The following is a 26,957-nucleotide window of genomic DNA, read 5'->3' on the forward strand; positions in this document are numbered from 1 at the left end:
AAGATCCAGTGGACTCAGAAGGTCACGTGCTTGTCTTGTTCCTCCAGGTACCCAGTTTGCTAGCCAGTCCCCTAATATCTCCTGTGTACCCGGCACCACCCCGGGACCCCCTGTGTGTGCTGCCTGTGTAGTCCTTCCAGCAGCCGCGTGGAGCATTGTCCCTGTTCTCTTGTGGAAACGGAGGCCCAGAGATGTGACTTGCTCAAGTTGTGCTGTTACATGACCTGCAGGTTGGGGACCCGGAACGAGGGTTTTTCTGGCAACTGATCCCAAGCCCTCTCTGTTCTATCTCAGCCTTAAGGCATCCTTGGAAGAGTGTTTTGGGGAACACTTCATGGAGAGGAAGCAGCTCAAGTGTTTTGGGAACGTAAGCCAGAAGGTTCCTTGCCTGACGTGGGTGAACCCAGAGGCTCTCAGCTCAGTGGTCCCTCCGGCATTTTTAGCTGTCCCCGGAGATGTGGCCTTGCTCTGTCTTCCTGCAGACACTAGACTTTCGGGACATGGTGGTGCTGGGGGAGAAGGGTGGCGTCTGGTACGACCAGCTGTAATCAGAACCTTTCAAGTCCAAAATCACCTAAGGGGACAGAGTCAAGTGGGTAAGCAAGGAGCTGAGAAGGGAAACCTTATCAACCAAATCTTTACCTATGACATCAAGGCTTCAGCTTGGTCTGCGAGGTGTCCCCTGGCTGTCCCCTGCCACGTGCAACACTAAACCACACTTGCGTGTCCTAAAAGCAGTGTGAATGGTTGAAAGAAAAACAGGAACTTGCCCTTCTTCCGAGGCTATTCCCATGCGCAGGCTGATTCTCTGTGTGTTTTTAATCAGCTGATGAATTAACATGGTCTCGGGCGCGGACTCCTTTCTAAAAAGAGGCCTTGTGCTCCCCACTTTCTGTCAAGCGCTGCGTGTGTGGATGAGGCTGAAGCGAGTGCTTCTGCTTCCAGGAGCGTTGAGGGAGGAGGAAGGCGCCCTGTTGGGATTTACTTAAATCTGGACTCCAGTGCCCAAGATGGGTTCTGCGGGCAACTCTAGGGTGTTTTTTTTTTTATTTTAAGATTTTATTTATTTATTCATGAGAGACACACACACACACACACACACACACACACAGAGAGAGAGAGAGAGAGAGAGAGAGAGAGAGAGAGAGGCAGAGACACAGGCAGAGGGAGAAGCAGGCTCCATGCAGGGAGCCCAACGTGGGACTCGATTCCTGGTCTCCAGGATCACACCCTGGGTCCCCGCCCCCCCCCCCCCCCCCCCGCGGGCTGCCCATCTAGGGTAGTTTTAATCTCGGGGAGACTTTAGAGAAGGGCGGTAGGGCTGCTTATGATAGTGAGGTAGAGGGCACGCTTGAGGAAGGTGTACAGATCCCACGGGCCAGAGGGTACAGCCTCCTGTAGGCCACGGTGCTCCCTTTATGGAGGACGAGAGGGAAGGAACACCTGTCTTTAGGGGTGAGAAGACTCCTTCCCGCTCCTGTCAGGCACGTGGGTCTAAATGAATGCTGGGTGATGGGCTCTGCTAAGGGTTCTCCCAGTTTCCTCCCCTGAGCTCTTTTCAAGCTGTACCTTAACCACGTCTGCCCAGGCCGCGGGCAGGTAGGGCCGGGCCGTGGTGAGGGTTAGTCCAGGGGCTGCTCATTGCATCAAGGCAAGAGGTTCTGGAGGAAAAAGGAACCCACGTCAGAGGAACTATGAACCCACAGTCCTGTGGTGCTTTACCTGCTCTTTTCCTCAGGTTGAACAGCCTTGAATTAGAGGGACCGACATAAACAGTCCTGGCAAATGACAGGGATAGCTGGCTTCTCTGTGCCCCTGGTGCAGCGCCATGCACGCAGACACACACGTAACACGTATAGAATCTCATTTCATCCTCCTCTGCTAGATGTTGTTGATCCCTGTTCTAAAGGTGAAAGAAGTTGAGATTTGGAGAGGTTAAGCCCAAGGCTCCTCCCTTACGAAGTGACAGAAATGAAACTTAAGTCCAGATCCCTCAAGTGTTGGATCCGGGACTGCTAACCAGACCCTGAGCTTGAGGAGCCGCCAGGCATCCGCTGGGTAACCTGTCCTCGCTTTGGGGCTGCGGGGTCCCAGCAGTGGAGGGTCTGCTTGGAGCCTTGCTGCTTGCAGGCTTCGGAGCTCCCGCTCTGCCCCTTTGCAGGGACTCTTCTTTTTTTGGTGGGGAATGAAGTGGACAGGAGTCGGGCCTCATGGGCAGCGAATGCAGGAGCCCTTTAGGGGAAGTAGTAGGAGACCCCAGTAGGGTTGGGCTCACTTAACCGAAAGGCTGAACCAGCGACTGCAGGTAGCAGTGAACAAAACTGCGTCCTCTACCTGGGTGTGCCCGAAGGACCACCCCAGGGGGGCTGGTTTATGGAAGAGATGGCCATTGGCGTGCATCCGTTCAGTAATTGTGAGGCCTGCCATGTGCCAGGACAGGCCTAGAAAGTTGAGACGGATCGGCGAGCCCCCGGCACCGGCCCTGGCTGAGCTGAACTTCAGGAGGCTGACCTGGGAGCGTGGACCTGGGCCGATACCGGGAGTGGGCAGACTGGAGGTTTTTTTTTTTTTTTTTTTTTTAAGATTTTATTTATTTATTCATGAGAGAGGGGGGCGGGGGCAGATACACAGGCAGAGGGAGAAGCAGGCTCCATGCAGGGAGCCTGATGTGGGACTCGATCCCGGGACTCCAGGATCACACCCTGGGCTGAAGGCAGCGCTAAACCGCTGAGCACCCCGGGCTGCCCCAGACTGGAGGTTTAATGAAGATCGGTATGAGGAGTTGTTGTCCCAAGTGAGACCTCCTTTCTGTAATGTCCCAGATCTCTGGATGTTTCCTCCCGCCCTAGATGGCCACTTGAAACGTTGCACTGACCTTAGGGCTTCACTGCCCCAAACCTCAAAATCCTTTTCTTGGCAGAGAAACCTAAAAACCTGTCCTGCAAAGATGTTGGAAGCCACCCTTCCTGGGTGCAGAGGCTGCCTGTGACCAGGAGGGAGGCCAGGAGTGGAGACATTGGAGTGGAAGCCCAAGCTGGGGGTGGTGGTGGGTGGCGGGGGTCAGTCCTCAGGCAGTAAATATGCCTGGGCACCTGGGAGACGGCAGAGGCGGGCCTGCCCATGAGGGGAGCACCCAGGGGAGCACGGAGAGTTCCAGCACCTGACCCGGTGCCAGGCACGGACAAGGCACACAGAGCGGGCTCCTGTGGGGCTGACAGTCTGGCAGGTGTGGGCTGTGCGGCGTCTCCCGCTTCTTTCTGAGAGCTTGGAAGCCTCTGTGTGGGTGCAGCTTGGGGGGAAGAATGAACCCTAACCCTCTGCTTCTCTCATCCTTCCCTCCTCTGTGTATATGTCTCTCTCTGTGCGTGCCCTCCCCGCCCCATCTTCCCTTTGGATTTCCTGTCCTTTTGGTGGCATGTGGTCCCTCCCTGCTGCAGAACTCGTCCAGCTCGGCCTCCTCCGAAGCCTCGGAAACCTGCCAGTCCGTGAGCGAGTGCAGCTCCCCCACCTCAGTCAGCTCAGGCTCCACCATGGGCGCCTGGGCGTCCACAGAGAAGGTGACCGCCGCCCCCCTGCCCGCCGCCGCGGCCATGGTCACTGCCTCGGCCACTGCCACCGCGACCTGAAGCTCCAAGTCGGCCAAATGCACGCCCCAGAGCGGCCCCTCTAGGGGACAGAGGGGCGAGGCTGAGGGCTCTTCTCCCAGGGGCGCCTGGCCCTCCTGAGGGAGAGGAGGGGGCGCGGGAAGGTCGGAGGTGGAGGCCCGTCCCGCGCCCTGTGGCCTGCGCATCCCCCTCCCCCGCACCTGTCGCCTCCTTGTCGCCTGTCGTGTCTGCGGGGCCATCTCGCCGCATCCGGGCCGCGGGCCTTTCTGCCTGAGTAGGCCCGTCCCCGCCGCCCTCGCCCCGCTCTGGAGTCCGCTCCGGAGCCGGGCGAGGACTTGGGGAGCCCGGAGCAACAGAGGGAGCCGGCGCTCGAGGGTTTTTAAATTTGCCCGATGAGATGAGCCAGCGCCCCTCCGGCGACCCGCCGCCTCGTGGGTCAGCAGCCGGGCGCCCCCGCCGCGGGCACCGTCCCCTCCGCGGCCGCTGCTCAGGCGCAGGTCGGTGCCCCCGGCGGGCCGTGGCCGCTGTCGCTGTCGCCGCCTGGGGCCTGTCGGGTCCATCACTGCCCGGGTCTCCCTCCCCCTCGAATGTCGATGCCATCTTGTGCCTCCACGCTCATCCTGTTATATTAATTTTATTTTCCTTTCCCCCCCCTTTTTTGTTTGTTTCCAGTTGTCTAACGGGTTTTCTCACTGTAGTTTGCCAAGCGAGCCCCCCGTGGGGCCCGTGGGCGCAAGCCTTTCCCCTCATTGCCCGCCTGCCTCCCGCCTGCTCCCTCGGGTCACCTCTGTCCACCTTCCAGACTTCGCTCATTATTACACCATTGGGCCTGGCATGTTCCCGTCATCTCAGATCCCTAGCTGGAAGGTTCGTGTCTCCCGCCCTCCCCTGGCTCTGTCTCCCGCCTCCGCCCCTCGTCCACTCCGCCTCCCCCCCCCCTCCGCCAGCTGAGGGTGCCCCAGCCGTGCCCCAGCCGTGCCCCAGCCGTGCCCCAGACCGTGCGTGGCCCACCCCGCCGTGGTGACCCTGGAAGGCAAGGCGGACTGTGTTCTTCAGTCTCCCTGGTCTTCTACTAAAATGTGTTTGCCTCCCTACAAAAAAAAAAAAGTTTTAAAATTATTTAAAATTTAATTTAAGATGAAAAGTTTCAGTTGATGCCAGAAGGATGCTCTTTATTTGGAGAGGGGGCGTCCCTCACCCGGAGAGCAGTCGGCCCTAGGCCGCGGCCGCGCCCCCGCAGGCTCCCCAGGAGGCTTCTGCTGGGCAGGCCTCGGCCCCCGCCCCGCCCCGCCCCCGCCCCCGCGGGCCCTCGCGGCCCAGCCTGGGCGCCCCAGGCCAGGTTCCCCAGGTGGCCTTCCCGCGGGGCGGGGCGGGGCGGGGCGGGGCGGGGCTCCTTGGCGCCCCCTGGTGGCCACCTGGCCCCAGGGAAGCCGTCGGGCGGGAGAGCGGGTCCCTCCAGAGCTGGGAAGGCGGGGCCTGGGCCGACGTGCTCCCCGGCTGGTGCCGCCCCTACCCCGTTGGTCAGCCTTTAGGGGCCGGGCAACTGGGAGTGCCCGTAGGCACCTGCCTGGTTGAGGGTTTTCCATCTTTGGGCAGATACGAGGAAGGGGAGGTACCCAGGGGCCCCCCAAGGATTTTCCACTCCCTTCCCTTAGAGCCGGCTGAGGACGTAGAAGGGCCTCCTGGCCCGTCCTGGCCTGAGCTCCCCCGGAGGGGGTCGGCAGCCGCCGGAGGGTCCTGCGGTCCTCCGAGTGGGAGCGGGGGCCTGGCGCATGACCACCCTTGTTCCACTTAGGACTGGGCCAAGCCGGGACCCTATGACCAGCCTCTGGTGAACACCCTGCAGCGGCGCAAAGAGAAGCGGGAGCCAGACCCCAATGGAGGAGGACCCACTGCTGTGGGGGGCGCTCCCGCAGCTACCGAGGAAGCCCAGAGGCCACGGAGCATGACCGTGTCAGCTGCCACCAGGGTGACGCTTTTATTCTCTACAGCCGGTTGGACCCCTCTAGACGTGGCTGGTGGCCATACGTGGCCAGCAACGCGGCGGGGAGGGGGGTGGCTGGGTCAGCCTGGTGTCTCTGGGGACCTGAGTGCCGTTCCCACCACTCCCTGCTCCATACTGGTTAGAAGTCCCCCACCCCAGGAAAAAGCCTTGCCCTGAAATCAGACCCTTAGAACTTTCCAGAGCCTAGGGTAGGACCCACAGTTGGGTAATGTTCACAAGAAGAGGACAGGAGTAATACTGAGTCCCCTTTGAAGAAACCTATAGAAAGGCCCTGGGGACATGGGATGGGGGATTCATGGGCCTGGTGGCTTGTCTGTCTCTCCTCCTACCCGCAGCCTGGCGAGGAGATGGAGGCTTGTGAGGAATTGGCACTGGCCCTGTCTCGGGGCCTCCAGCTGGACACCCAGAGGAGCAGCCGGGACTCCCTTCAGTGCTCCAGCGGCTACAGCACCCAGACCACCACCCCGTGCTGCTCTGAGGACACCATCCCCTCCCAAGGTACGAGGCAGCCTGGGGTTCCCCGAGCGCCACCAGCTGGGTCCAGGGCAGCCCCCGGCGCGAACTCCGGTGCTGGGAACGATAAGGCCATTTGGGCCAGGTCGCTTTCCCTTTTACCCTCCATGGCCGCTTCCGTGGCGAGCGTTCTCACCCTCGTGTTCCACGTGGGACACTGACACTTGGGAACTTGCCTGAATGGAGGAGTAGGACTTGGGTCTGAACCTCGGGTCTGTTAAGAAATCTGAGGCCTCAGGCTCTGAACCTGTTGCAGCCAGATGCTCCGTTGCTGGTGGCCCCCTCACTGCCGCCCCATGGCAGTCCAGGCAGAGCACGTCCGCCGGAGTTGACCAAACCTATTTGTGGCGCATCGGTCAAAACTCCTAGGACTGAGTGGGTCTCAGTGGAAGGCTATTTTGCGGTCCAGGGGACGTCGGCAACGGTCACACATGGAGGGGTGCTACTGGCGTCTAGCAGATGGTCAGGGATGCGTCTAGACATCTGTGACACACAGCACGCCCCGGCCCGTATGCCAGTACGGCTGCTGCTCACCAACCGGCTCTCAGATAGTTAAGCTGTAGGCTTCCGCCTCCCGCGTGACCCGTTTTTGTGAGGAAATACACCTTGTGGATGTTTTCAGGGGCTCGTTGCCAGTAGCTCCATTCTTCTTTCGGCCTTGGCCCGACTTGCAGAGGAGAGGTGGTAAGGGCTGTGACAGCGTGTCTGAGGCTTCTCATGTCCACTGTGGAGCCAAGGGGGTGTGGGGTTTCTTGGCCCCTGTACCCCGCTTCGCCCTCCCAGGGATGCTCGGAGGGAGCGAGCCTGGCAGCGTGGCGAGCCCCACCGCCCTGCGGTAGTTGAGCAGGGGCCTGCGACGTCCGGCGCTGTGCCAGGGTGCAGGGTTACACCGGGGGCCAGAGCTCCCTGCCAGCAGCTTCTCGGGTGTCCAGGGCTTCGAGGATGATGCAGAGATGGGGGGCAGCTTGGGATGAGGTTGTGGGGAGAGCACCTGGCGTCCTGTGCCTTTTGTTCCTCCAACACAAAAGAACCGAAAAGCAAAGCTGCTGCCTTGGAGGGTCCTAATCGGATCTTCTCCTCAGTTTCAGATTATGATTACTTTTCTGTAAGCGGTGACCAGGAGGCAGATCAGCAGGAGTTTGACAAGTCCTCCACCATTCCGAGAAACAGTGACATCAGCCAGTCTTACCGGCGGATGTTCCAGGCCAAGCGCCCAGCCTCCACTGCTGGCCTCCCCACCACCCTCGGACCTGCTATGGTCACCCCAGGGGTTGCAACCATCCGACGGACCCCTTCCACCAAGCCTTCTGTCCGCCGGGGGACCATCGGAGCCGGTCCCATCCCCATCAAGACCCCCGTGATCCCTGTCAAGACCCCAACCGTCCCAGACCTCCCCGGGGTGTTGCCGGCACCTCCGGATGGGCCAGAGGAGAGGGGTGAGCACAGCCCTGAGTCGCCCTCTGTGGGAGAGGGCCCCCCGGGTGTCACCAGCATGCCCTCCTCAATGTGGAGCGGCCAAGCCTCCGTCAACCCTCCTCTTCCAGGCCCGAAGCCAAGTATCCCCGAGGAGCACAGACAGGCGATTCCAGAAAGTGAGGCCGAAGACCAGGAGAGGGATCCCTCAAGTGCCGCCGCTTCCCCAGGCCAGATTCCGGAGAGTGACGCTGCAGACCTGAGCCCGAGAGATACTCCGCAAGGGGAAGACATGCTGAACGCCATCCGAAGGGGCGTGAAACTGAAGAAAACCACCACGAACGACCGCTCCGCCCCTCGCTTCTCGTAGGCTCTCTTAGGCTCCCAAGAAATGCTGCCAGTGGGGAAGAACTGTTTAATTCATAAAACCTAATTTGTCTCGATCCATTCCAATCTAGAATCAAACAAAAGATTTTGTAGGCAACTCAGAATACAGCTCTTTTGAAAGTACTCGATATCTTTAGATAAGAATTAAAAGCAACATATGTAACTGACATAACTTTGATCTTTTAATTTGTAAATATCGAGTTTTCTTTCTGCACATTTTAATCTTAGTTTCCCTTTTGATTTTTCTGAAGGTGCCAAATTCCATTTAACTTTTTTACAAGTCTTTGTAAAATTTTAAATGCATAATGGGTGGGGGGTGGTTGGGGCAGGGGAAACTCAAAAGTAGTTAATTTCAGAAAAAAAAGGATTAACTATAGTCAGCCTTTTAATTTCTCTCTCCTTTTTTTTCCTGCAAGCTTTTGTAGATGCATTGTAGTAGTCTGGCTTAGAAGCAAATTCAAGTTATTTTAATGTACAAACAAAACGGATAAAGGGGTAAAAAAATCTTCATTTAAATGTAGTATGTTCTGGCTGAGAAAAGCAGGCCTAACAACTGATGAGCAATATTCAGTGAGAAGTGAATCTGGAAATGGTAGACTGTTGGGATTGGGGGGAGGGCCGTGGGAGGGGCACACTGTCAACATAGCCGATCCTGTTAACATTTAAGAGTAGCCTTGTAGGTTGAATTTCTAGTAGCTTCATGGTAAATGCATCCGAATAAGCCATACTGGATTGCAGTGTTTGTTTCTGTAGGGTGTTTAAGGACTTCCTTTCTCCCACGATTCCTCCTGACTGCACACAAGCACCCACCTCCAATCCCGTGCATGCTGCTGCCACCGGGTAGACCTAGACCCCCCCCCCACTTCAGTTAATCGTCTCTTGTACCCACTTGCATCGAATCCAGATACATCCAAAAAGGGTAAGGCAGTTTTAAAAATGTGAAAAAACATTTTAAAATGATAGCAGGGAATTCTTAGACATAGCAAATGCCTTTTACTTACCTGTGCCCAGCAGGCTGGGTGCGTTGAAAAGCCCAAATATTTTGAACAAACTCAAGCGGATTTAACAAGGGTAACCAGCTTGGAATCTAGCAACTTGCCAATGTGTTTACCGATCTGGGGGCTTGTTTTTCTTATCTTCTGTTAAATAAATGGCAGTTAATTGGCATCATACCAAACAAACATTGAAGAGCGGAGGGTTTATTTATCGCCACTGGGAATCCGACCACTATATTGTCCCTTTTTTTTTTTTGTATTCTAGGTAATGTTTTTTGGAATGGATTTATGTCTTTTCTTTTTTAAGTGAAAGTTAAATTTGTTCTAATGCCCGTTCCCTAAAGCCAACAGAGATTTGTAGATTTAAAGGGATCTTGTTTGGAGACAACAGTGTTTGAAAAAAACCAAGCAAGCCCCTGAGCACTCGGGTCAGTTCCTCTTGAAGGAACAGAAGGCTTGGTGGGTCCCCCAGACCCTGCAGGTTTCTGTTGGCTCTGATCTTCAATTACATAACCTTATGCTTTAATACATAACTGCATTGGATGTGAGAGTAACGTACTTGTATAGTCACTGTTCTATATATTAACATTTAACACTGCTGTGATTGCTCAAGGGCATTTTATGTTATGGCTTTAAAGCAAAGGCATGATTATTAGAAACTATTTAAGCTTTTTTTTCTTTGAAAAACAAGCTCCTTCTACAGAATATAAGCAACAGTAGTGCCTGTGGTTTAGCCCACCAATCTTGATGACTAAAAGTAGCTGATGCATTGTGCATATGATGCTTGAGATGGTTTTTGCAAAAGCAGAAATCACTGCAAGGTAATTACAATAGATAAAAGTGGTATTTTAAACCTTTGAAATAAATGGATGTAACTGTACCTTGGTACAGCTTTTCACTTGTTTAGTTTTTAAACGTTAGTAATAATCTGAATAAATTTAATATAAAATGTTGCCAAATTCAATGTAGAAAGAATGTGACAACACACCTTGGGTAGTTCTGTTTGTGTTTTTGCATATTGTAAAAGCAGTGTCACAGCTAAAAATAAAGAAATCGTTTCTAAAGGTAAATTATTGTGGTTTAGTTGCTAGTTTGTACTGAGAGTTGACCTCTCCCTGTGCAGTTTTTTTGTTCTAAACTTGTATAAATAACAATTGTGTAACGTGTCTCCCTTCTACCTTGTAACAATTGCTTCAGCCTACATTATAAATAAAGAACCACTAGAAAAAGTCCTGAATGTCAAGACTTATTAAAATTCAGTTGCAAGTCTTCGTCAGCTGTTAGATGCACTGAGATTCCGATTGGGCTTACTTAGGAAACGGACAGAATGTTCCTTCTGGGATGGCGATGAGCTGTCTCAACACGATTCTAATGAGTTATCAACTGAAAGCCAGGTGGGTTTGGCTGACGGTTTTAAAAATGGCTCCACCTTTTAAAGAAACTTCTTCCAACACGAAGGAGTTCTGCAGTCCCCTTACCTGGCAGTCCTCAGACCATCCAAGCTACAGTAGAGGCCCAGAGCTGGAAAACTGCCTCTAACAGAAGCGTCCCAGAGCAGTTTCACCCCAACCCCCAAGTCCCTGCTCCTGAGGGAAGCCCATAAACCTCATGCTTATTTTCCCGAATGTGTGCTGCTTATAGAGTTATCCTTTTAATCACACTAAAATTTCAGTCGTGGCATCTTTAGAAAACCAAAAAGGTTATCTCAAGTCCTCGATATTTGCATACCTTCTCTTGACTTCATATTCCCTCCAGTCACTGAGCCTTCAACTAGAGTTTAACTAAACAAATCTCAGAGTAAGTCTTGTATCTGGTTCTGCTGTTATCCCTGATAACACGTGCCACCAACAGGACTTACTGGGGCAGAGGACACTCAGCACCACACTAAGCCTCAGAAGGACACGTCAGTCACACCGTGTTGAGTTATTTTTATTAGGGCAAGTGTGTTACGTTCTGTAACTTATTTCACTTGCAAGCTGGCTGGTGCAGTGTCTTCCTCTTCTTCTACATGGGCCGCTCCCGGGGCCTGGTCACAATGTGCCACCACAGGGGAGGCAAATCACCTTCCTTTCGGGCTGGGGGCAAAGCTTCAGTGGTGGGACCACCAGGCGGGGTTTCTTCCTGCAGCTGCTTCACCTAGAAAGGGGTGATGGAGGAATAATTAGAGTCGAACCAACTGGAAAAATCTGCTGCACTGAGGTATCGTCTTTGTGCCTGTATCACATTTACATGCTTTCTGGTCCTCACCACTGCAGTGTTTTTTATACATACTTGCATTATGTTTACCCACAGTTTTACTCTAAAAAGCAATTCTTGGGGTCCCTGGGTGGCTCAGTGGTTTGGTGCCGGCCTTCGGCCCAGGGCGTGATCCTGGAGATCCGCGATCCAGCCCTACATCAGGCTCCCCTGAGGGAGCCTGCTTCTCCTTCTGCCTGTGTCTCTGCCTCTCTCTCTCTCTCTCTGTATGGGTCTCATTAATAAATAAATAAAATCTTAAAAAAAAAAAAAATTCTTAAAGGTTTTCCTATTCTTAAGACAGCAAAGCTAAGATACCTTCCCACCCGGCCTCTTACCGTGTATGACTGAGAATTCCCTTCATTACAGTCTCCTACCTATTCCCTCTAAAAAAAAAAAATACTGTCTCACTTGAGCGCTCTCTAAAAGCACCATTAGGAAACCTTAATTCATATATACTAGAGAGAGATACTCATTTTAAAGCCGCCCCCCCCCCCCCCCAAATAGTAACCAGGACAAGAAATACCAGGAAGTCACATGTGAAAATATGCTTTGTTCTACTGGAGACTGCCCCCCACCACCGTTCCAGTGCTCTCCAAGACTGTCACTGTCATGATAGAGGAGGACACGTAAGAGACCCTCTCACCAGATCAAGGACTTTCCAAAGCTTCCTCCAGAAAACTCAATTCTGGATTGTGGGTGACCTGAGTCTCGAGTGTATGTGCTGTTGAATAGCGCTGAGATGAAATAGGTTAAGGACTATTTTGTGGAGAGGTGGTGGTTATCAGGGACCAACTAGGGAATGAACCTGCCGCTCTCCATGAATAAACACCCATCCCGTGTCCAGATGAGACATTTTTTAGCAAACACTGCCCTCCTTGGTCATAGGTCTTTTCCTTTCATTCTACCTTGGCCAAGGAATTCCTGCAGTTAACATCCTGGATTTTACCACCAGAAACCATATAACTTTGAAAGTCGTGAATCGGGTGTCTGGGTGGCTCAGTCAGTTAAGCGTCTGTCTTTGGCTCAGGTCATGATCTCAGGCTCCTGGGCTCGAGCCCTGTGTTAGGCTCTGCGCTGAGCAGAGACTCTGCTTGAGGATTCTCTCCCTCTGCCCCTCGAGCCCGTGCACTCACGTGCTCTCTCTCTCTCTCTCTCTCTCTCAAATCCCACCATCTAACCACAGAGCCCCTCTCCAGCTCATGTGCTTAAATGTCCCCTTGAAAATGCTATTTGAAACTCAGAAACTGCCAGGTCAGATTCTTTGACCCAACTTGTCCTCTGTATCAGCTCCTGTGTCCGTGCCTGCTTTTACCCACTTAGATCCCATCATGACAATCACTCCCTTCTGAATGGCCTCTAGTCTCTCGACTCGCTCCACTGGATACGGCACCATCCACCTTCCTGTCTGCACCCAGACAGCTGGTAGCTAGAAAGACAAAAAATGCTAGAACAAACCAACGTCACAACACATTAACTATTCCCAGCTTCACGTGGGCCTTCACTGCTACCTGGCAATCCTATTATTATTCCCAGCAAGCTCATCCTCTGCCATGACTCCATCTTCTCCACATTCTCCCAACAGGCTGCACCCACTTCATGCCTCTTCCTCTTTGCTAAGACAAAGATGCCATCACATAGTACTCTCGCTTTTCCATCACCAAAACCTCTAGCCCAGCAGGATTTCTGTGCAACTCTGTACACTTCTAGAATACGAACCTGTTCTCCCTTCAAAGGCCTCCACATGTGCTTGGGATCCCAATGCTCATCTCAAAAGCTTTGCTCCTTGACCTGTTCCACCTTGCTTCAATACTTAGTTTCTCCCTCACCCCAAATCTCAGCACACGTCCATTGTTATTTCTTATCTTAAAAGACAATAATGCCTTGGCCTCCAGTTACTGTCCCAGAGAAACTTCTCAGGAATTCCTTCCCCTTTCCCAACAGCTATCTTCTCTCTCTTCCCTTCTGCTCACTCCTACCAGTGTGATTAAACCTTCCAGAAAGGCTCTCGTTAAGGTCACGAATGCTTTTCCTCCAGCCACAATCTGTGGGTGTTACCTCCAGTCCTCACCCTATTCCACCATTTAGCGATGACCAACACTGACCAGCCATTTCTGGAACACTTTCTCTTGGACTCGCTGTCACCCATCTCCCTTGCTGCATGCTTAGCTGCCTCCTTTCCTCACCTCCATCAGTGGGAGCGCCTGTGACTTTTCTTCTCTTTCTCTCTTACATTTCTGTGGCCTTTGAAATAATGGGTAATTCACAAATTTGTTTTGAGCTCAAATCTCTCCTTTTGAGTTCCAGATTCCTACACCCAAAGTCGCCTACTGACACCTGCACTTGGTGGCACAGGATTCTCAAATACAATAAATTTAAAACAACACTTGCCATGTCCCTCTGACACCTATTTTTTTTTTTTTTAAATTTGTTTATTTGAGAGAGAGGGAAGGAGGGGTAGAGAGGCAGATGCCCCACAGAGCACAGAGCCTGACATGGACTTCCATTCCATGCCCCTGAGATCATGACCTGGGCCGAAATCAAGAGTCAGATGCTTAACTGACTGAGCCACTCAGGTGCCCATTTTTTCCTCTTCTTTATCTCAATAAACCACCAACAAACTCCAGGTATTAAAGCTGAAAATGTGGAACTCATTCTTGATTCCTCCCTGTCCCTTGTGGACCCCCATTCAGTCAGCCTTCACAGTCCCCCAAATGATACCCTGAATCCATTTCCTTCCCTATTCACTGCATCGGCCCTGGTGCTGGTTGCCACCAAACAGAACAACCCCTAATTGGCCTCTCCACTTCTCCTCTTACCCTCTCCAATATATTCTTCTCACTCCACAAAGTTGAGCTTTTAAAAATGTAAACCAGACATCACGAGTGAAAAATGTCCGCGGTGCTGCTGGAAAGGAAAGTTAAGGGACGGGAGGGTGAAGCAAGGTCAGGCAGGGGACTGAGAAGGAGGGGAAAAGCAAACCCAGAGAGCAGGAAACCCAAAAAGACCAGTGACACAATGTCTCCCATTCACATGAAGGCTATAAATGTTACATTTACCAGGTTTAGAAACGGAAGTATATTTGAGAGGCAAGGGGCCCCAGTGACAGTCACACCTGGAATCTGGACCTCTGCACCTGGGTAATGAAACCTGAGCCCCTTCCAGGCGCTGACCATGGGGGCCAAGCCATGTGGTGAAAGGCAGTGAAGACTCACCTCCCGCTCCCAGCTTTCCCTCTGCAGCTTCTTCCACTGCTCTCTCTTGGCAAAGTAATCAGGATACATCGCCTTCTCGGAGGGATGCCAGTCATCTAAGCACCACTCGGGAACCTGTCAGGAGAGAAAATTTCTGACATGCCACCTTTGGGGCCTGCTCCAGAGGCAGAAGGCAAACACGACAGTGGATTTTTATAACCGCTGCAAGCATCAGATTGTTCTGGCACTACACAACGAACAGCAGAGGATGAGCCAGCACCGACAAAAGGAGAACACCTCCAAGAGCCGAGGGGCTGAGAAGCCTCAAGGTCAGTCCCAAGAGAGCTAGCATCATTCCTTTCTGATCAGCATTCTCTCAATACCCACAGCAGCTTTATGGTGAGCACAACTGTTCCCTCTAATTGCTCTGAAATACTAAGCACCAATCTGAATTGGTTACCTTTAAGATCCCCACAGGAGTTATATACCAAGTAATTTAGCACTCTGCTTTGCCAAAAAGACACTGTAAGACCCTGGAGCTGAATTTAGAAAGATAAGCCTGAGTGTCACCTGAGAGGGAAAACACAGACCCCAGAAAACAGAAATGTATTTACAACTGGCAGGCAAGAAATTTGCCCAGCTGCCCCTAAGAAGGCAAGTGGGTCTGGGGGCTGAGGTTTGGGACAGGAGAAAGTGCCTCTGGGAAGGCGATCGCCAGTGCAGTGCTCACTTACCTTGTAACACTCGTACCTCTCATAGGAGGTGCCTCCTGGAGACTCGGGGAAGATGTAAGGCTGAGGATGCTGATTGTGCCAGAATTCTTCCTCTGCCGCCTTCAGCAGTTGGGTGGCCTTCACCATGTCCTTTTCATTCTTATGTTCTTCAAACCGGGCTCTCATCAAACAAGCAAAATACCGGTATTTGTCCCTTTAACCAAAATGGTTTTGGATATTAGAAATGTTACCTACTCAATTAAGCAGGATTACTGTCTGACAAGAGGTTGTACTTCTACTGATACCTTCTGCATGTGTAGCCTAATTACCTGGCACCTCCCCAAACCCTGCCAATGGAGCAGCCACATCATTATGACTGCTTCCTCAGCGGCCCCCACCACATGGCAGCAGTAAAAAAAAAAAAAAAAAAAAATACTGTTTTAACTACAACCTAAACCACTTCCTGCACCCCCGCCCAAAAAGGAATGCTGATTCAAACAAACAAACAAACAAAAAAAGATAATTTGCAGAAGACAAAAACTATAGCATCTGTAGGATCATTCAACACTCACTGAGTGACAACTTACTTTGTTTCCTCCTACCTTATGTTAGGCACTGTGCTAAATTCTGGAGCTACAAAGATGAGTAGGAAGGGAGGTGTTAGGCAGTGGAAACAGTACTGCTTGAATCACACAGGTTGGGGTTTGAATCCTAATTCTGACACTAACTGCACAATTGTAGGAAGGGAAGGTCAGGTTCTAGAAGAAAACAGCAGGCAGAGATCGTTTAGGCTTTGACAATAATCCAAGCCATGTATAAGAAAGGCCTGGAGCAAGTGTGATGGTAGGAAACAGGAGAGAAACATTTAGAGAATTATGACTGTCTGCTAAAATCAGATCACTGGAGACTAAATCTCCACTCACTAGCTGTGTAATCTGGGATGAATCAATGTCTTTATGTCATGGATTCCTCCTCTACAGAAATGTTAATAACAGTAACTAGATCTTAGAGTTATCCTAAAGATTTGATGAGCTAAAACACATAAACACACTTCAGACAGTGCCTGGTACCTCCTCTCAATGTCAGCTACAATATCATACACTGGAGAAAATTCACAAAAACGAGTGTCCAACTGTACATAGCATACGGATACGTGTGTCACTGGCAGAGGAATACGTAGGGAGTACTCAAGAAAAATTCTAAGACTTCAAGCTGAGTGACTGGACTACTAATAATGCTATTAGCTGGGACAGGGAATCTGGGAAGAGAAACAGAATGAGGTAATGAAAAGAGTTTGGTTTTAAACCATTAAGACAAGTTTAGTTTCAGAGAGCTGTGGGTTATCTAACAGTTGGAAAACAGCTCTTGAGACAAGTGAGCCCTGGTGGTAACTCAAGTCCCAGCCTTAGATGAGGCTGCCCAAAGTATATACATCAATGACCAAGGACTTGGGATAGAAACATGGAGAACAAATAGCACTGAAGACAAATGGAGGAAGAAAGTCCTGGGAGAGGACATTAGTGAGACTTCAGAACCACTGGGTCAGTGTTACAAGAGATGCTTTCTTTCTTTCCTCCGGAACTATGGACTTTAATATTCTCAGATGCAGTTCGTTACCTGAATTCTGGGAGCTCAATGTCCTTCATCTTTGTAAGACTGTTAATTCTGGGGGTGCTTGGGTGGCTCAGTCAGTTAAGCATCTGCCTTCACTTCAGGTCATGATCTCGGGGTCCTGGAATCAAGCCCTGTGTCAGGCTCCCTGCTCAGCAGAAAGTCTGCTTCTCCCTCCGACGCTCCCCCTGCTTATGCAACTGCATGCACTAATAAAATCTTTAAAAATTAAATAAAAGCACTAAGTTTTGGAAAAAAGATTGATAATTCTGTTATCTGTTTACATGTCCATCTTCCCCATTAATCCATGAGCTGCTACACCGGAGAAAGAGGACTTACTAATTTTGGTTTATTCAGTAGCCAGCATAGAAACTGAGTTGCAAACTCTGTCAGATGAATGAATAAGGAAAAGTCAAGGAAGAAACTAACAACCCAACTGACAATGAACCTGCCCATCTTTCTGTCTAGCAAGGAGAAGTAGTAGGTCATTGACTTTCCAATAAGCCACAAATATGCAACTTGGGCTTTATGGATACCCTCCACAGCTTCTCCAGACGTACTTAGATTTCCATCCTTTAGAGGTTCCTCCTAGAAGCCCTTCTCCTGGGACTAGGCTTTAGGATTTCCATGAGGCAGTGGAGGCCTGGCAGCCACACATCTTGGGCTGCCACCCAAGGATGCACTGCATCCAGGTCACGAAAATGTGTTTTAAGACTATGTCCTAAGACTACTCACAGATGGAGAGAACGGAGAGAATTACGTGGCTGGCAAAGAATTTTGTGGATGTGAAAACGGTGAAAAGGGCGGCATGAAGCTAAAAAGAAGGGGACCTGTGATGCTTTGGGGTTAGCACCTTAGTCTGAATCCTGGCGCCGCCAACTCACCAGCTGTAGGGCCCTGGCGAGTTACTCTCCACGTCTGTTTCCTTACCTGTAAAATAGGGCTCAATAACCCCTAACTCTTGGAGTTGTTACGAGGATTAAAGAAAAGAATGCACAAATTCCTGCTGCTCAGATTAGCAGCAACAAGGTCAGAGAAGAAAGCTTTTTAGCGAGAGCCGGATGCACGACAACTAGAGCTGGAGGCGCTTCTTTATTTCATTCAATCCTCCTGCAACCCTCCGCGCTGGTCCTGCGTGGGTCTTCCTGAACAGAAAACCACCCTTCAAGGCCCCGCAACCGGGAGCGACGAGGCCTGGATTCGAACCCCGCTGTGTCTCTCCCACTTCGTCCCCCATGTCCTTGAGCCGCTCGGTCTCCCAGGGCCTCTCGGCCTCGGAGAGGATCCCCGGAGTCACCTCCCCGCGCCCCGGCTCTCCCTCGCCCACCTGTGGACGCAGTACGACTCCAGGTGGCGCAGCGCCCGCTTGTAAAGCCGCAACACCTTCTGCTGGTGGGTCAGGTAGGCGCCCGGCCCGCAGAACGCCATGGCCGCCCTCTCCCTCCTGCGGCCGCGGGGGCTCCCGGGAAGCCGGAAGTCGGGCCGAGGGGCGGGGCGGGGCGGCCGGAAGGGCGGGACCACGGCGACCGCTTCCGCTTCCGCTCCGCCGGGGAGAAGCCGGCGCTGCAGACATGAGTCGCTTCAAGTTCGTGGGTAAGCAAGCGTCTTCCCGGTTCTCCAGCTTTGCCGGCCACCCACGGGCGTCGCCGACTGCGGCCAGGGGCCGGGGACTTGAGCCCCCCGGCTTTCCGAGGGTTGAGAGGGCGCGGGGAGGCTTCTGGGTGCCGCTGATGTTCCGCTTCTCGGCTTGGGGGCTGCGGTCCTGGCCTGCTCTGCTCACCTGTGAAAATTAACGAGCTGTACAAGTTACGACTTAGGCTCTTTTCAACATATGCGTTGTATTCAGTAAGGGGAAAAAAGGAAGCAAAAGTAGGCCGAAAAAAAGAGGCCACTCACTATATTGCCCTCCGTCCCACGTGCACCTCCCGCCCCTTCCTTCCCCGCTCGGTGTCGGAGAGGATGGCGGCTTCCAGCGACCCGTTCGGTCACTATTTCGTGCGTCCCTATCCCGGTTATTGAGCACGCCTGGAGGGCCAGCCGCCGGCCCAGGAAGACGGGGCGCAAAGACCCAGCCCCCGAGCCTCTGGGCATCACCATCTGGGGAGAAACACAAGCTCTGTTACTTGCCAGGTACAATAATCTTCGCCGTCAGTAGAACAGGAGAGGGAGAATGCGACAAGAACCAAAGGGGTAAGAGTATTTACGACGAGGCACCTGGGAAAAGCTTGGGGACATCGTGAGAGCTAGGACTGGAAGGGAACTGGAGACTCGGAGGTCTGGCTGACTTTACTTTTACTCTGTATAGAGGGGAGCTTCGCTGAAGGCGCTCAGCCTTCGTTAAGTCATGGAGTGCCAGTTAGCTACCAGGAACCTTAGGCTCTGCATTGCAGCAGTGAGTAAAGCGGGGTGTGATTCTTGTCTTTGTGGAGTTTCCAGCTCCTTGAAGCTGGAAAACAGCAGTGATCACATCTCCTCTTTAATAAGGCAATGTTGACAACTCCTGTAGGTTTTGTGGGGGGAAGAGAGAGATAGGGAAACATTTCTGAGCTTAAACTAGAGCAGAGAAAGAGGGAGAGAGAGGTAGAAGAGATGTACAGATGCAGCATTTGGCAGCTGTGTTCATGGCAGTAAGGGAGAGTGAACAGTCCGAGATGACTCAGGGTTGGGATAAATACCTAAATATGAAGTGGAAGCATGATTAGTCTGGCAGTGGGTAGGAGATGTAGTGCGATCCATGTGGATTTGGTTAAGTTTGAGAGTCTTATAGGACATCCAGCTGGAAACGTTTACTGGGCAATTGGAAATGTAGTCTGGCATTCAGAAGAAACGATAGGATTATAAACTTAGATCTGAGAATTAGTTTAAGCGGTATTTTTTTTCCAAAACTTTGTGGAACTATGGAAAATTCAGTGGTGCAGTTAATTTGCAGACCGGAGAGACAGGTACAGTCAGACTTATATAATGTAAAGTCAAAGCAAGTGCAGGGGAGAATGTGTTAAGTGCCACAAAAGTTTAAAAATGCTGTGGGAGAGAGCCTGGGGTGGGCTGGGGTGTAGTCCTCAGCAGCTGTAGACATTTTCCAGGTGTGGTGTCTGCTTCTCTACTCTAGTCTGTGTACAGTTAATGTGGGAGATGGGCATAGGGCCATGAAACATTCCACAAGGAAAAGACAGCTTATTATTTATTTGTGATTTAAAACTAAATCCCTGCCTCCAGGCAAGTCTCCTTAAATCCATCATACATACAGCCTTCAGTGTGGTCTGTATAAGAATCAGTTACATTCCTTCAGTTACTGTCCTCAGGATAGTTGAAGTCCTTGACACAACAGGTAAAACTTTCTTGTGTTCTGGTCCTGCCCATTTTTCCAGCCTCATCCCTTTTATCTTTGATAGACATTTGGTCGTGCTGTTTCTTGACTCAGACAAGGTTTTAGAGTGGCAGTTTGGGACCATAATGTCACTTTTGCCTCTAATATCCCCCTGACCACTCTCTTGCTTGCTTTTTACTTGCTCTTTCAGACCTCATAATTCTACCTTCTGACACATTATTTTGTAATTAAATATTTATGTGTCTGTCTTTCCCACTAGACCACACACTTACGGCAAATATTCCGTAGTGTTTAATTCCCAGGGACTTAATACACTGATGGTTCAATGGAAGTATGAATGAATGAATGGGTAAAACAATATATACAGTTTAAGTACTTTGGTGGTAAGAAAACTGATAAAGGGATTTGAACAAGATAAGTTCAGAAAGACTTCTGGAAGAAGGTAGGTTTAATTAGAATACATTTTTTTTTCCCCTACTCTCCTGAGATAGCCAGTGTTAAAAAATTTTAAGTATAGCCTTCCCTGGTTGTTTAATAGATTTATACATAGAAGGAATTATTCTAGGGGTCGTAGGGGTGGTAGCAGTGGTGTGTAACTCTTGATGCATTTACATTTCTTTGGATGTTTTGTGTTTATCTTTGAAATAATATAGTGCTCTTTTTAAATTAAGAAGGTATTTTATCCCTAAATCTTCTGAAGCAAAATTGATACTCCAGGAAATCTCAGTGTTACATACTCTATGGAACACCTCTAGTTTTGTTTTGTTTTAGAGATTGATTTATTTTGGAGAGTAAGTGAGAGTCCATATGTTCAAGTAGGGGGAGGGGCAAAGAAAGGGGAGGAGAGAATCCTCAACCCGACTCCCTGCTGAGTGTGGAGCCCCATGTGAGGCTTAATTCATCACCCTGAGATCCTGACTGGAGCTGAAACCAAGAGTTGCACACTTAACTGACTGAGCCATCCAGGCACCCTGGAACACCCCTAGTTTGAGAAGCATGGCTTTATATGGTTCCTATTCTAGCAGTCCCTGTCCCCCTCCATGAGCCAATGAGAGAGCAGCTGGCAGTACTTAGTAGCATAATTATCTCTTTGGGCTATCCAGCTTTTAGATACCTAAGATTACTCTATAGTTTTCTTTCAGCAGGATTCTGATCCTGTCCTAGAAGCGTGGCCCTAGAAGCATGCCGTTTGGGGCTTTAGGCCACTTTTTTTTTGTATAAATTCCATTTTCTTAGGGATTAGATCATATTTCCTATTCTTTGTCTTTGATTCCCTTGAGCGACCTAGTCATTCATTCATTCATTCTAAAATGCTTACTGAGTTTCTACTATATGCCACCCAGTGTATTAAATGCTGGGAATTGGTGGTGGTCAGAAACCAGGTCACAGTCTCGTGGTGGAGATAGCCTCATAAGCGCACTAATGTCTTTACCACAGTTATAGAGAAGAGGGCACCAAAGAAAGGGAACATGGTTCTCTGGGCATTTGGTGAGGAACAAAACTTAGTCTGGCAGGTCAGAAAAGGTCTCCATGAGGAAGTGACACTTGAACAACTAAGCTCTGAAAGATTGAATTAAATAGGCAAAGAAAGGCAGAGAGAAGGTTCCAAACAGAACAGCCTATGCAAGCATCCTGTGGCAAGAGGGCACATGGTACTTTTGAGAAACTGGAAAAAAAAATCAGTGGATGTGGAGCAGAGAGAAATGGGGAAGGGGCCGAGCAGGTGGGAGGATGGCATGGAGGGAGCTAAAGAGATTAGCAGAGCCAAGATCCTACCATGGTAGGACTTCGTTTTTATATCCTAATACTGAGGAGTCCAGTTATCATGATCCTATTTATGAATGAAAGAAACGTTGGGTCAGGTAGAGAAAAGAACAGAAGGGGGCCAGAGTGGTGTTGGGGCTGGAGTTGGTTGACTGGAGTGTTACGGTAGAGGGTGAGGTGGAAAGGAATGCACAGGTTTGGTTAGGAGATAAAGCCACCTACTCGGTAAGTGCACCTTGAAAGAGAAGCTGATGTCAGATTGCCTTAGTCCATTTGGGCTATTAAAAAAAAATATTGCAGATTGAGTGGCTTATAAATAAGAAATTTCTCACAGTTCTGGAGGTTCGGAAGTCCAAGATCGGGCACTACCATGTTTGCATTCTGGTGAGGACCCTCTTCCTGGTTTCTAGCTGCTGCGTTCTCATCGTGTTCTCACGTGGTAGAAGGACCAAAGGGTCTCTCTCTTATAAAAGTGGTCACATCCAAAACAACATCCAGTCTAGAGCCATGCATTTGGGTGCCCTTAAGTTTTGTATCTTGCACAGAAGTTGGCCAGCTTTTTCCTTAAAGGGCCACATAGTGTGTATATTTTATTTCGTGTACATATGATCTCTGTTGCAAATATTCAGCTCTGATCTGGTCATTCAAAAGCAGCCATAGACACCATACACACAAATGGGTGTGGCTGTGATCCAGTAAAACTTCTTGGACACTGAAACTTGAGTTTCTAACATTTTCTATGTTTCACAAAATCCAGTTATTCTTTTGATTTTTTTTTTCCTCCCCAGCTATTTAAGAATGTAAAACCATTCTTAGCTCAGGGGCAAACAAAAAATAGTTGCTGGTCTGCTAGAAATAGCTTGACCAACCCCTTGATCTAGCATATTTCTGTGGCATTGTCTCGGAGAAGCACTTGGCTGGTTGCCCCGCAGAGTTCTGTCTTTTGGATTTGTCTCATTGCTGTGTGCTGGTGTTCAGCTTGTCCTCTAATTTCCTGTACTTCCTGTAAAGTTGAAGTTCTATCTGAAGGCTAAGCAATTGTGAAATAACTTTAAATGCCCTATTTATTGTCCATTTGTATCCCTAGATTATAGGTAACGGTGATAGGACATGCTTCACTGAGCCCAGTGAGGCACCAGTCTGGAGATGTGGTTTTGTTTTAGCTGCAAGCAGTTTTCCACTCTTGTTTTGAGAAATAAAACTCCATACTGGAAGTAGTTTTTAGCAGTAAAGCAATTACTGCTTTTAAAGCCAGCCAGTTAAAAAAAAAAAAATTAATGGAAAAGAAACATCACTGATCCTTACAAGATTACATACCACTAAATGTATGACTCCCTCAACACCCCCCCTTCCACAGGAGTAATTTTCTACCTTGTCTTTTTTCTTCCTATCATGCTCTCACCCATCTTTTAGTTTTTCAAGCTAGAAATTGATTCTCATATACTATTTTAGTTTTTTTGCGTTTGTTGACAACAGACATAATTGTTGACAACATAGGAACTTTTTTTAAGGTTTTATTTATTTGAGAGTGATCATGAGTGGGTGGATCGGGAGAGAGAGAGGGAAAGAGAGAATCTTTTTTTTTTTTTTTTTTTTTTTTTTTGGAAAGAGAGAATCTTAAGCTGACTCCATGCCAAGCATGGAGTCCAACATAGGACTCTATCTCACCACCATGACCTGAGCCAAAACCAAGAGTCGAATGCTTAACTGGTTGAGCCACCCAGGTGACCCTGTGATAGAAACTTGTTAATTGAAAATAGAGTATCCTTTATTATAGATTAGGACATTTTGAACAAGTTAAAGGAGTAGGATTTTTGAGTGACTTTATTTTCTTAGTTGCATCATGAGTTAGGTATAAAAAGATGGACTCACTTTGGCTATTTAATAATGAATTGAGAGTGTTAACCACTGAAGGTGGTATGGCACTGTAGCTAATGTTAGCTAAAATTCCCTGCATTACTGGCCTGTTACAGGATGTATACTGTGCTCAGTAATAATAGTAAGTACATTTTATAAGGCTTTTTTTTTTTTAAAGATTTTATTTATTTATTCATGAGAGCCAGAGACATAGGCAAAGGAGAGGCAGGCTCTTTGGGGAGCCCAATGCGGGACTCAATCCCAGCATCAGGCCCTGAGCCAAAGGCAGACGCTCAACCCAGGCGTCCCTTTTATAAGGCTTTTAATTTGCAAAATACTTTCACATTCATTTTCCAGTTTGAGCCACATTTCATCCCTAGAAGGAGAAATGTTACGCCCTCTTTATTAGTGGGGAAACCGAGGCCCAGAAGACAGTCTACTGATTTGCCCAACATCATTTAGTTTATTCTTCTTAAGGCCAGGAATTTTCATTCCAGAGCCCATTCTCTTTCCATAATTGCATTTCCTCCATTTCATTGTATTTCCTGGAACTTGCTTACAAATTTATACTTTTTGGCAATCAAACTGAACTTTTCTTTGACCCTTCCACATTGACCTGTTAATTACCTTAACCACCCTGTATGCTGGTGAGTAGGTGTGTGGGGAGTGGGAGGCCCAGAGGCCAGCCAGTATAGGAGAGGAGAACTTAGAGAAAAAGAAGTCCAGAGAAACAATGTATTTGCCTCCTTAGAGGAGGAAAAACTTCCTCTTAACCTATTAGGTACTGTGGCTGGTCTAAGAATTAAACTGACATAAGACATTACCAGGAGAAGAGCATAGACATTTTATTTTTTGTGTATATGGGGATCTTCAGAAGGAAAATAAACCCCAAAGAAGCTGTTAGGCCTAGAAGCATAAGTGGCAATGTGATAAAAGGGCTTAAATTCTCTAAGTTATGGGACAACGACTAGGAAATGTATGAGGAAACTAATGGAAGATGATGAAGGTTATTTGGGTTTGTTTGTACAGATTCATTTTGACTTTTACTCTTGCTCTGATATCTAACAGTAATACAGAGATAACAGTATTTTTCTGTTCTTGATATAGGGAGGGTATCTTTTTCATGGGAAATTTTATGACCTACTTTTATTAGAAAGGAGGGAGATCAGATTGCCTGGCCTGCATCTGCTCTTTCTCCAGCGTATTCAGCTCAAAATAACCGATGCGCCAAAGTGACACATTATGTTCTGACCCCCCTCTCCAAACCTAAGGTGAAGCATTCTATTCAAAGGTAGAGAGCAGCTCTAACAACTGGCTGAGAAATAAACTTCAGAGAACCATATGTTGGAAAGAAAAGGACCAGTGGCTGTAAGTCACAAGAGATTCTTGCAGCAGAGGGAAGAAATTGTTGGCTGAGCCAGTGTAGGATATCCTAAAGCCCAAGGCTCACCTGGGTCCAAACCCAAATACAGGTTTTCAAACTACATTGTGACTTAGGGCCTGAAGGACTGACCTGCATCTAGAATTAGGTTCTGTGAGATAGTGGTATTACCTTGAATTTGGCTTGAGCCGTATCTGCCTCAGCATAAGTGCTGAAGAATGATTTAGCATCCATTCAGGTGAGGGTTGAGACTAGGAAAAGGCAAGGCTTCAGAAACTGAGCCTCCAAGCCAATCTTCAATTTGCCTATTTTAAAAATTACTATTTTATTTTTTAAAGATTTTGTTTCGGAGAGAGGATAAGTGCAAGCGGTGGGGGAGTGGGAGGTTATCAAGTCAGACATTTGGGGTGCCTGGGTGGCTCTGTTGGTTAAGCGTCTTCCTTCATCTCCAGGTCCTGGGATCAAGGCTGGAGTTGGGCTCCTTGCACAGCAGGGAGTTGGCTTCTCTCTGTCTGTCTGCCCCTCTGCCCATTCATGTGTTCTCTCTCTCTCTGTCTCAAATAAAATCTTTTAAAAAAAAAAAAAAGAGTTGGATGCATAACTGACTGAGCCACTCAGGCGCCCCTCAATTTGATTTTAAGATAAGTATCATAAAGTTTACTTGCTAAATTTGCTTGCTTTTGTTTCCTTTGTTTTCTAGTAAAAGATTGCTTTGGAAAAATACTAATCTCTTCGCTGCACAAAGGGGAAATCAGCAGAAGAGATGCAGACCAAGTCTGTGCTCCTAATCATCATCTGTGGTGGGTGATTGTAGACGGAGCTTTGTGAAGGATTATTCTAGGCGGAAGAGCCTCTCTTTTCCTGGGTTCCCTTTCTCAGTCTGCCCCCTGCCCATCTAGTTTCCTTTTCTTAACTGAAAAAAAAAAAAATAGTAGATGCTGAATTCTTGTCCTCTGGGCCATTCCACTGAACCCCTATATTGTATTTATTGTATTCAATATGTTAATAGTCCTTTCAAGGGTACTGGGTGTGAATTCATCTCCTACCCTCTATTGACATATATACTGTTGCTGAAAGATCTTTCAAGTTTTCTGCATTGTGACTTTCTTTTGCTGTTTTCAAATGCCTGGAATACTCTCCCCATCATCTCTTAGATCATCCAAACTCCCATTCATCATCTAGTCTGTCTTCATGTTGAAGCAGCCCAGCTTACTGAGGCCAGCTTGGCAGAAATCAGAGTGAGACTATACCAAGAGGAAGCTGAGAGTAAGCAGAAGTAATGTAAGGGTCAGTTGGCGGGCAAGTGCCCTCCACCATCATGAACTTGGAGATTCTCCTAATGCATATTTTTTTTATATTTTATTTTATTTTACTTTATTTGTATTTATTTATTTTTTAAGATTTTACTTATTCATGAGAGACACACACAGAGAGAGGCAGAGACACAGGCAGAGGGAGAAGCAGGCTTCATGCAGGGACCCCGATGTGGAACTCGATCGAGGTCTCCAGGATCACGCCCCAGACTGAAGGTGGTGCTAAACCACTGAGCCACAAGGGCTGCCCTCCTAATGCATATTTTAAATAAAGAAGGTATTATTTATTGCCCATAGCCATCACAGTCTAACTTCACATCTTGTTATTCCCCTGGTTCCCTTGTACTCTACAACAGGATTTATCAAGAATGGCACTTTAGGGTTTTCGGGTGGGGGGGCAAGATGGAGGAAGAGTGGGGGACATTGCTACATCTGGTCCCTTGAATTTAGCTAGATAACTATCAAACCATTCTAAACACACATGAATGCAGCCTGAGATTTAAGAAAAGAATATCTGGAACTCTACAAGTAGAAAGGTGACCACGTTTTGTAAGGTAGGAGATGTGGAGAAGTGAATCTAAGGGGAGGTATAAGAAGATAAATGGCAGGGGGAGGGAGCCTCTGTAAACCAGCTGCTAGAAAA

The 26,957-nt window shown here is 48.9% G+C and overlaps 3 protein-coding genes across 30 annotated transcripts in view; 2 read left to right on the forward strand and 1 right to left on the reverse strand.

Annotated features, from left to right (window-relative positions):
• Nucleotides 1-10,147, forward strand: part of MTSS1 (MTSS I-BAR domain containing 1) — a 163,339-nt gene extending 153,192 nt beyond the window's left edge. For 2 of the 15 annotated variants that reach the window (XM_072733943.1, XM_025993425.2), the window contains 6 exons: nt 3,438-3,557; nt 4,278-4,472; nt 5,401-5,574; nt 5,946-6,108; nt 7,206-7,559; nt 7,668-10,147. In XM_072733943.1, coding sequence (XP_072590044.1) covers nt 3,438-3,557; nt 4,278-4,472; nt 5,401-5,574; nt 5,946-6,108; nt 7,206-7,559; nt 7,668-7,906 — 1,245 coding nt within the window. In that variant the 3' untranslated portion in view covers nt 7,907-10,147. Of the gene's footprint in view, nt 1-3,437; nt 3,558-4,277; nt 4,473-5,400; nt 5,575-5,945; nt 6,109-7,205 lie in introns of all 15 variants that reach the window. The other 13 variants (XM_072733947.1, XM_072733946.1, XM_025993424.2 and 10 more) reach the window with 7 other exon arrangements.
• Nucleotides 10,148-10,831: 684 nt separating this feature from the next.
• Nucleotides 10,832-18,157, reverse strand: NDUFB9 (NADH:ubiquinone oxidoreductase subunit B9). Of its 2 annotated transcripts, XM_072733967.1 has the most exons (5): nt 17,999-18,122; nt 16,678-16,792; nt 15,082-15,274; nt 14,369-14,482; nt 10,832-11,054 (listed from the first exon to the last, which is right to left on the reverse strand). In XM_072733967.1, the coding sequence occupies exons 2-5, from the start codon at nt 16,704-16,706 to the stop codon at nt 10,923-10,925; spliced, it is 468 nt and encodes a 155-aa protein (XP_072590068.1). In that variant the 5' UTR covers nt 16,707-16,792; nt 17,999-18,122; the 3' UTR covers nt 10,832-10,922. The 2 variants fall into 2 exon arrangements, with proteins under 2 accessions (XP_072590068.1, XP_025849222.1); XM_025993437.2 differs by lacking the exon at nt 16,678-16,792 and having other exon boundaries at nt 17,999-18,157.
• Nucleotides 18,158-18,185: 28 nt separating this feature from the next.
• The window catches only part of TATDN1 (TatD DNase domain containing 1), a 64,115-nt gene continuing 55,343 nt past the window's right edge, over nt 18,186-26,957 (forward strand). For 3 of the 13 annotated variants that reach the window (XM_072733958.1, XM_072733962.1, XM_072733964.1), the window contains exon 1: nt 18,212-18,264. Coding sequence is in view for 5 of the 13 variants with exons in the window: in XM_072733952.1 (XP_072590053.1) it covers nt 25,765-25,801 (37 nt within the window). In the remaining 8 variants the exon portion in view is untranslated. Of the gene's footprint in view, nt 18,265-25,701; nt 25,802-26,957 lie in introns of all 13 variants that reach the window. The other 10 variants (XM_072733955.1, XM_072733953.1, XM_072733960.1 and 7 more) reach the window with 9 other exon arrangements.

This window comes from Vulpes vulpes, chromosome 13 (assembly GCF_048418805.1).
Source record: "Vulpes vulpes isolate BD-2025 chromosome 13, VulVul3, whole genome shotgun sequence".
NCBI classification, from domain to species: Eukaryota; Metazoa; Chordata; class Mammalia; order Carnivora; family Canidae; genus Vulpes; species Vulpes vulpes.

Coding starts and splice junctions, on each gene's coding strand:
- NDUFB9 (XM_025993437.2), bottom strand. CDS start 18,099: ATGGCGTTCTGCGGGCCGGGCGCCTACCTGACCCACCAGCAGAAGGTG. Junction 14,483..15,081: donor AGAGGTACGAGTGTTACAAG/GTAAGTGAGCAC, acceptor CTCTCCTGACAG/GTTCCCGAGTGGTGCTTAGA. Junction 11,055..14,368: donor GGGAAAGCTGGGAGCGGGAG/GTGAGTCTTCAC, acceptor ACCCCTTTCTAG/GTGAAGCAGCTGCAGGAAGA.